General features: G+C 52.1%; 1 protein-coding gene across 1 annotated transcript; it reads right to left on the bottom strand.

Moving 5' to 3' along the window:
• Window positions 1-2048: 2048 nt before the first annotated feature.
• Window positions 2049-8554, bottom strand: LOC126543827 (uncharacterized). The gene is made up of 2 exons (XM_055061891.1): window positions 6855-8554; window positions 2049-6693 (listed from the first exon to the last, which is right to left on the bottom strand). Exons 1-2 carry the CDS (start codon window positions 8552-8554, stop codon window positions 3078-3080), a joined length of 5316 nt encoding a protein of 1771 aa, XP_054917866.1. The 3' UTR covers window positions 2049-3077.
• Window positions 8555-9396: the final 842 nt, after the last annotated feature.

Raw genomic sequence — 9396 nt, 5'->3', positions numbered from 1 at the left:
ATATATCTGTATATCTGATGTGATATATCTGATGTATATCAGTATGTATCTGATGATCCAAGTGATCCCGGCTGACTAGAATTTCGGTGAGTCCGAGTGAGCTCTGTGCAAAAAATATAATTTGCGAGTTAGTCTGACGGAGCTCCGTTTATTTTTGCCGAACTAAGGTCGAGCGCCTGAAAGCGAAGCAGTGTGGCACGCTTTGACAATATAGGAATGGCACTAGACAATCAGTCTTGTAAACTAAGCTCGCGGGTTGAAAAAAAACGGAAGATAAGAGAAGGATGGTAGCCTTTGCAGCGTGAGGGATAGGGTGAGGGAGGGAGGTCAAATTTAGTCAACGTGAGGGTGAGGTGAGGAAGGTACTTGCGTCGTGAGGGTGAGGGAAGAAAAAAAATTAGGGCATTTGTTTGCCCACCTTTGATGCTAACACATGTGCGACGCGTACAGCGAGTTTCTGAGGATAATCAACACTTACAGGGATGGCGCATACACGTGCTTACGTTGATAATGCATGAAATTCAGCAAGCCGCTACCGTGCTCTTGAAAAGGCTTAAAGAACAGCACGGGTATATGGGTCGGATAACTCTTCATTTATGGGATCTATTTACTGGAGAATTAATGCTACATGACGGCGCTTGCGTGTATATATATATATATATATATATATATATATATATATATATATATATATATATATATATATATATATATATATAACGGGAGTAACTGGGCCATTAGTCCTAAAAAGGGCGCTTTCGTCCTTCAAAGGCCTAACTGCATGAATGTGCGTGCCGTGTGCAAATTTCGGAGGGTAGATGTTTAGTCCCTGGTCGGAAAGAGCAACGGGGAGGACGAACGACAACGGTTACTCCCCATGCACTTCGCTGTTTTCGTCCGCGTCATGGAGTGAAGCGGCGAAAACGGTATTGTCTATAAATAGTGAATAGTTCGACGTTCGTGCACTGTCTATTGAACTACATGCAAAGCAGCACCTTGCCTCTTCGTGAGAAAATTGCGTGAAACTTAAAAGCTAGAATGTGAAGAGCCATGCCCTTCGTGCGCACACCATAAGTGAGCGATACACATTAAACGCGCAAGTCATTGATGGACGGCTAGATTTTTTGGGTCAATAGTACCTAAGTTCCTTCTGTTCCAACGAGGTTACGAACTTAACTGAAACGATGTGTAGCTCAAACTATATATATATATATATATATATGGGAGGCTTGGGAATCGTGTCAGAAGTGATTGGAATAGCACAATTACGTACGTCGAACAGCGAGTGTTATATTTTAATGAACGCTATTGCTGCAGACTTCTTCAAATGTGGCGAATGCTTTGACTAGTGGTAAGCGCCGCAGTTGTCGTTCCTTGGGCGTCTCGTGATCGGGCTATTTTGTTCTACTATACATTCTCGCTCTTCGGAGAATTTATGCTCACCGCTCGGCACGCAACCCATACATGCACCATAACTAAGCGGTGCAGAATGACGAATTGACAGACTAAAGAAAGAAATGGAAACAATCAATACTCCTAAAAAGTTGCCTAACAACTTCGTTTCATGGCGACAGCCGACTGCTGTCGCGAATGTCCTTCCCGCCTATATGTCTCCTCAGTCGCGCGTCTTCATTTCCTATCAGGATTTATTTTTTCATTCATTCTATTCCGTTCCTGCTTTCATTTTTAATTCGCCGTCCAATTGTCTTCGGTGCGTCGAATGCATTATGCAGCACGGCTCTTGATTTTGCTCACACGCCGAAGAAATTGCTGATGACCCCTCGCTTCCCGCCGCCTACGGCGAATGGATCTCGCGGCGACCTGGCGCGTCGTCCTCGGAAACCATTTGGAAAATGCGTCGTTGCATCACCGCCAATCCTTTCTTTGGCGCCGCCGTCCCATATTTCACTCGGCGTCGCCCCCGCACGTAGGCCTCCCACGGGTCCCACACAAGGCACCGTCTCTACTGCAGCAATATACGACGGGACGGGCAGGTATAAATAAGTGAGCAGATTACAAAAACGCCGAGCTGTCCGGGTGAACGCGCGTGTCAGTGGCGGCACGCAAACGTCGAAACGCGGAGCGCTGTCATCATACTGGAGCAGCAGCAGTAAGCGGGACCTTTTTATTTTTTTAGAACGCAGGGATATATTTTTCGAGGATATGACGTCTAGGAGATGGCGCCGGCTACTCTTTTTTTTTTCACATAGAAATGCAAATAAGTCAGGGGTAAGGAAAAAATTGCGCCAGAACCCATCTGACGATGACTGTCGACGGTAATGCGTGAGCATTGAATCAATATAGCGACACAAGGTATTGCCACCATTGAAACGAGTTATGAGGCGTGTACATCAGCGGGATTCCACTTTCGCGCTTCGGACGGACGGACGGACGGACGGACGGACGGACGGACGGATGGATGGATGGATGGATGGATGGATGGATGGATGGATGGATGGATGGATGGATGGATGGATGGATGGATGGATGGATGGATGGATGGATGGATGGATGGATCGAGGCTATGAGAGTCCCCTTTGGAACGGGGCTGTCGGGTGCGCCACCAAGTTCTTATTATATTGGCTAGTATCCTACTTATGTTAAAAAAAAGAAAAAGTGAAAAAAGAAACACGAAAAATTTCCATCACCAAACTTTCTGAACCCCTACTGGAAACGAAACTTAGTTTTGTAAGCCTCCACTGTTTGTCGCCTGCCTACTTTTCTTCCACGAACCTTCCAGTCGCCTCTAACCAATCTCTATTGTGGACATGTTTACTTTCCCCCTGCTCTTGCTGAACCCAAGAGTTTCAAGAATACCAGAGGTGACTAAATTGACCACTGGGCACCACTGGGAACATTCTAATAAAACATGCTACATCGTTTCGGTTTCGTTAGGTTTGGTGCCTATGGATATGGCTCAACCCACTACGGGGTATCGGCCATGAATCGGGCGGCAGTGGGTTAGAAGGGAAGAGAGAGAGAGAGAAACAACTTCATGTAGTCGCCTGCAGAACGACACCATGACTAAATGGCGCCGTGACGCGGGTCCTGACGTCTTCTCAGCGGGTGGTCTCTACTCAACTCCAGCGCGTGTTACTCCCGCGGTCGGTCGCCCTGAGGGGCAACGTTCCGTCGGTTTCGCTCGGCCTTTGTCTTTCAAGAGCCGCCGAGACCTGCTGGACGGCCCAGGTTTGGCTTTCGTGGTCGTAGCATTCCGCCGCAGCCGCGAGTCGCGGCGGAATCGTTGTACTTGTCGAAGCTTCATCGGGAAACTTGGTGCAATCCCATAGGCTGTTCGTCAGGGTGGCCCTCTCCCGCTGGCACACGCGGCACACATCACTCACATATAATTTCGGGTATAGATGAGTCATTAACACTGGGGTGGGTAAAGAACCAGTTTGCAATTGTCTGAACAGCAGCGCCTCCGCTCGGCTTAGCCCCGGGTGCGGGGGTGGGAAAGTCCTTCGAGCCAGGCGGTGGAACTGTGTAAGTTCGTTGAACGTCGTCATGCGGTCCTTGGCACTACACCACGTTGGACGGTCGGTTGCAGCGGCGCGGTTGGTTAGCGCTCGCGCCACTGCGTGTGCCGTCTCGTTGTGGTTATCGTGCTTCTCGGACGCATCGTTGCCCGCGTGCGCCGGGAACCACTTGATTCTAGCATACCGATTCTCTCGTTGCAGGTCAGCCGAGCACAGAACGCGCACAGCCTCACCACACACTTTGCCCTTTGCATAATTCCGCACTGCACTTCGCGAATCGCACAACACCGTCTGGCACCCGGGGTCGGCAATGGGCAGGGCAATGGCCACCTCCTCCGCCTGACACGCCTCGCGGACCCGTAAGCTCGCCGCTACCCTCGTCGCGCCGGACGACGCCTCGATGACGGTAGCTACGAACGCCGCGCAGTCTCCCTGGTATTCTGCCGCATCCACGAACCTTGCGTGCTCGTCCTTGGCGTGAAAGTCGATGAGGGCCTTGGCCCTCGCCGCTCTTCTCTTCTTGTTATACTCCGGGTTCATGTTTCTCGGGATGAGGTCCACCAGAATCCGGCGCCGGGTTCCGTCCGGGACAGAAATGTCGCTACTCGCCGTTTTCGCTCCGGGCGTGAAGCCCAAGTATTGAAGTATGCGCCTGCCGGCTTCGGTCATAGAGAGCCGCTCAAGCTGGGCGGTCGGTTGCGCTTGCGCAATTTCCTCGAGGGTATTGTGTACCCCCAGGCTCAGGAGCTTGTTGGTGTTCGTACACTCGAATAGTCCGAGCGCCGCCTTGTAAGCTCGGCGTATCAGGGCGTTGGTTTTATTCCTTTCACATTGCATCCAGTTGTGGAAGGCGGCAACGTAGGTGACGTGGCTGATTACGAAGGAGTGCACAAGACGAATCAAGCTTTCCTCCTTCATCCCGGCCTTGCAGTTGGCGACCCGTCTGATGAGACGTATTGCGTTGGTAATCTTGGCTGTAAGGCGGGAAATAGTCGCGCTGTCGCCCCGTCGCTTGTCTATAATCATGCCGAGCACCCGGATTTTGTCGACCTCCGGGATCACGTGGCCGTTCCTCGTCACGATCTTGATGGCCTCGTAATCCCTCGCTTCGCTCTTGTTACGTCTGACGTACTTCGGTGGTAACACCAGCAGTTCTGACTTGCTCAGTGAGCAGATCAAACCGGAACCGTTCAGCTGGTCTTCGATCGCGTCGACGGCTTCTTGCAGCGTGCTCTCAATGTGACCATCGCTGCCTCCCGGAACCCACAGCGTGATGTCATCGGCGTAGATGGTGTGCCGGACGCCCTCGACGCGAGAGAGTCGCTTGGCCACCCCGATCATAACGAGGTTGAATAACAACGGCGAGATGACCGAGCCCTGGGGGGTCCCGACACTGCCGAGCCTCTTCTCTTGGAGCCGTAGATCGCCGGCGCAGAGCTCGGTAGTCCGCCCCGTCAGAAAGTCCTTGATGTAATTGTACGTTCTTGCGCCCATGTTGAGTCTGGACACCTGGGCTAGGATCGCAGAGTGCTTCGCCTTGTTGAAGGCGCTCTGCAGATCCAGCCCCAGAATAGCCTTGTTGTCTTTCGTTGGGGTGTCATCGTCAATGATATCTTTCTTCAACAGAATCATCGCGTCTTGGGTGCCGAGGGAACGCCGAAACCCGATGATCGTGGTGGGGTATAGTCCCGACTCCTCCAGGTAGTCCTGCCACCTACACATGAGGACGTGCTCCAACACCTTGCCCACGCAGGACGTTAACGAGATGGGCCGGAGGTTGTCCGTGTTCGGCGGCTTGCCTGGTTTGGGGATGAGGATGGTCTTGGCAGTCTTCCACTGCTGGGGCAGTGACCCCGTACTCCAGCACTTGTTGTAGTAACCGGTGAGGTTTTCGATGGCCACATCGCTGAGGTTCTTGAGCGCTCTGTTCGAGATGTGATCGGGGCCGGCCGCCGACTTGCTGTTTAGTTCGTGCAGGGCCGCTCGCACCTCCTCGACGCTGATGTCACGGTCAAGCTTCTCGTTGGCTTGACCGCCGTACTCGGGATGCCTTTCCGTGGGTGTAACCGGAAGGTACTTGCTGTTTATGCGTCTGATTACTTCAGTTTCCCCGTTTTCTTTGACTGCTCTGTGAATGATCTTTGCGAGGCGGTCGCGTTGGTGGGATTTTGTTTTAGTCTCGTCGAGCAGATGCCGCATCAAGTTCCAGGTTTTGCCGCAATGCATCTGCCCGTCCGCAGCATTACAGATTTCGTTCCACTGTTGCGTGCAGAGCAGCCGACAATGAACTTCGATGACGCGATTCAGCCCCGCCACCTTCTTCCTTAGGCGCCGATTTAGTCGTTGCTTCTTCCATCTGTTTAGGATAGATTGCTTTGCTTCGAATAAATGCGCGAGGTGGCTGTCAACCTTGTCGACCTGCTCATCCGTTTCTATGATTTTGGTCGCCTCCTTGGCCTTCCCCGCGATGTGGGCTGACCATTCTTCTATGTTGTCGATTTCCTCCATCTCCGTTGGTAACAGGCTACGGAAGGCATCCCAATCCGTAAAATTGTGTTTTCTGGTGTCCTCCGAGGCCTTGACCTCTTCCGGTATGATGACCTCTACGATGTAGTGGTAGCTGCCGAGCTCTGACCCCGTGTTGCACCAGGAGATATTCCCCTTCTCGTCGTTCTTCACGAACGTGAGGTCCGGCGTCGTACCCCTGGACACAGAGTTCCCAATCCTTGTAGGATCAGTCGGGTCTGTGATGAGGGTGAAGCCCAGGTCTAATGTGTCTTGGAACAGGTCTCGCCCCTTGGCCAATTGCTTGTTATATCCCCATGCCGGGTGTGCCGCGTTGAAGTCCCCGCAGGCGACGAGCCTGTGAGTCCCCTCCACGGTGCTGGCTCTGTGAAGGAGCGTCTTGAATTTTGGCTTCCAGTGTGAAGGGCTACTGTAGACGTTAAGCAGAAAGGTGCTGTTCTTTTGTTTCTTGCCCGTAACGACCTCGATGAGAGTGTATTCAATTTTACTATTGTGCAACTCGTCCTCAATGAAGGTGAGTCCCTTGCGAACCAATGTGCATATTCCTCTACCGCCGCTGACCTTCGGAGACTTGACGTGTACCCGATAACCGGGTAGCGACACTGCATCAGTGCGAGTCTCTTGTATCGTGATTATATCGGGCTTGCCTGCTACTTGTGTTATGTGTTGCTGCAAGACTGCCTTCTTGCTAGCGAAACCGTTACAGTTCCAGTGCCAGGTCACGAGACCCTTCACTGCTGTAGTTGTTGCTGTTGCTGGAGCGGCCATGATTGTTGCTGATTGTACTGCTGCGTTATTTGCTGTATTGCGTTCGTTAACTGCTGACACGTCCGCTCGATGGCAGCGAACCTGTCGTTAATCATCTTGATGAACGTTGTCTTAATATAATCTTCGAGCCCGTCGAGGTGTTCCTCGATTTGGTCGACCTTGTCTTTCAGGTTGTCCACCCGGTCGTTGAGCTTGCGCTCCTTCAGGTTCTCGATCGCTCGTCTCTTGGTAGCCGGTTCCTTCTCAGCGGATGTTGATGGTACAGCGCTGCTGATGCTGGGTGTGGGTTCACATGATACCGCTTGGGGCGTTTCGTTATTGGTGGAACGGGTCGTCAGAAGCTTCTTGATTTCCACGATCTCGTTTGCCATCTTGCTAATAGTGGCCTCTTGCCTACTGACTTTCGTCTCGAGCTCGTTGTTTTTGCGCCTGAGTGCCTCGTTGGCTTCCTTCAACGTTCTCATCGCCTCGTCTTCCCTCGTCTTGCTGTTGTTGTTGCCATCGATGGTCTTGCTGGTGCTAATGGTCTTCGTCGCTGCGGTGGTCGTTGCGGTATTGGAGGTGGTGGTGGTGGTGGCACCCCCCTGTGCTTTCTTGGCACAGTGCCTTGCTGCATCGGCCCAGCTCACGCGGTCACGTGACTGCGATCGCTTACAGCTAAGGCTACGCTGTCTACTCTCGCTGGCCCTGCGCTTCGAGACAGAACGTGACGCTCGGCGACCAGCTGGGCCGGCAGGTGTTGCGGTTGCTGACATCAGCGATGGAAATTCCTCAGCTCTGAGAGATGCTCGTTGTTGCTGCTGCGCTTGCTGTTCGGCCATCTTGCGCTCCCATTGTCTCCTTGTAACTACGTATGGGACCTTGAACCTATTCTTGCAAACCTTGTCACCGGTCAGATGTGGCCCTCCGCACAATCTGCAAGTGGGGGTACATCTATGGTCTTCCTTGGGGTCAACGGTCCCGCAAGCAAAGCAAGCCCTCACGTGAGGGTTTGGACAAACGTCGCGGCGGTGGCCCACCTTTCCGCACTGCTTACATACATCGAATTGTTTTCGACATAGGCTGCACTTGGTGAGAACGGGACCATAGCACACGTAATTCGGGACCTTCAGGCCCTTGAAAGCCACGATGACTGTGGTCGAGCTACCAATCCTCTTCGCACCAAGTGCCAAGGGATTTCTCGAGTTAACAATGTTCCGGTCGATCGCGGCCGTGGAGTCCTCTATTGGGATACCTCTAATAATGCCTTTAACGGTGCCATATGGCGCGGTTTGATATGCGCCAACCACGTGTTCCATGCCACCAATGCAGATCGATTTTATCTCGGCGTAACGTGAAGCACGTATATCGTCGGGGGTACTCACCACCATGATGTTTTGTTGCAAGTTGGGGCAGAAGGTGTCCGCTGCTCCGTCCTCCCTTGATACGTTCGCCGCCGTCATGATGGCTGATGCCACGGTGGCGGTCTGAGTCCTCGCGAGGCCTCCCCGAGGCCGCACTATCACCTTGGTCTCCTCCCTCGGTAGAGCGTCCGGCATCCTTGCTGCCCTCGTCACCGAAGCTTTCACGTTCCTGGCAAAGTTCTTCGTCGTAGGTCTTGACTGGCGAGCGGCAGTCCCCTGGCCGGCCAAGGTCTTCATACGCCGGCCTACGTGCGACCAGTCTGCATCGTCGTTGAATTCCTCGGAAGAAATTTCTTCCCCTTGAATTTCAACACACATCTGGCTAACGCCGGAATTCGCCGGGTCCCGAACAATGGACGTCTCCATCTCGGTCGACATGTTTGTATAGCCGCCGCCCGAAGAAGACGGCCTTTCCTCGCAGAGGTTGGGCCTGGCTGTGGGCAGATCCAAGCTGTCCGACTAGGCTTAGTGGAACGGCGCCGGCCTCCACGGAAAGTCCCGGGAAATTGGCGAAAAATCGTACCTTTTGGTAGCCACCGGTACCGGTTGATGACCCGCACTCTCACAGACACAGTGGTAATAGTTATACCTCGGTAAAAAAATAATTAGCACTGCAAAATTGGTCATAATATCCTGAGCCGATGTGAGCACGTCAGCTCATACAATGGCTCATACCCGCTCCTCTTAGAAGGGAAGAAATTATTCCATCGTTTCCCTAGCTTTACCGCAGCAAACACATGCTTCTTATAACTTGTTTTTTCTCGCTCTATAAGTGCGTGTTATAAGGCATCCTGATCTTGCTTCGAAAAGTAATGAGCTTCCCCTTGAGTTATCATAAATTGTTTTTTTCCTGATTTCGGTTTTTCATCTTAAGTATAGTTACTCATAGCAAGTTTCTTTTCCATTGCCGCCACCCATGAGATTATCTCAGCCTCTCCGACAGTCCGCTTGACGTTCTTTGTTGCCATGTTGCGACCATACTTTGCGACCATACCGGTCGCATAATTTCTGGTATGCTTCCTAGTTCTTTTCCTCCACTGTGAAGTAATGGCTTTCCTGTTCAAATATCTGAACACTCTCCCAGCCCATTTCCTTTCTTTCCCATTCCTCAGTCGTTCTTCATAATCAATTTTACTCTGAGCTTCCCTCACTTCAAAACTTGAGCAGCCCATATCGCCCTCCACAGCTTCATTAGTAGTCTTCTCGTGAGCGCCCAATGC

This window comes from Dermacentor andersoni, chromosome 1, assembly GCF_023375885.2.
Source record: "Dermacentor andersoni chromosome 1, qqDerAnde1_hic_scaffold, whole genome shotgun sequence".
Taxonomy (NCBI): domain Eukaryota; kingdom Metazoa; phylum Arthropoda; class Arachnida; order Ixodida; family Ixodidae; genus Dermacentor; species Dermacentor andersoni.
The sequence above is the reverse complement of the archived record's forward strand: the minus strand, read 5'-3'. Positions and strand labels throughout refer to the sequence as shown.

What these genes read in the sequence shown, in the direction of transcription:
- LOC126543827 (XM_055061891.1), bottom strand. Translation starts at nt 8,554, where the DNA reads ATGTCGACCGAGATGGAGACGTCCATTGTTCGGGACCCGGCGAATTCC. An exon ending in ATCAAGATGATTAACGACAG is followed by an intron (nt 6,694 to 6,854) that starts GTTCGCTGCCAT and finishes CGGTTTCGCTAG; the next exon opens with CAAGAAGGCAGTCTTGCAGC.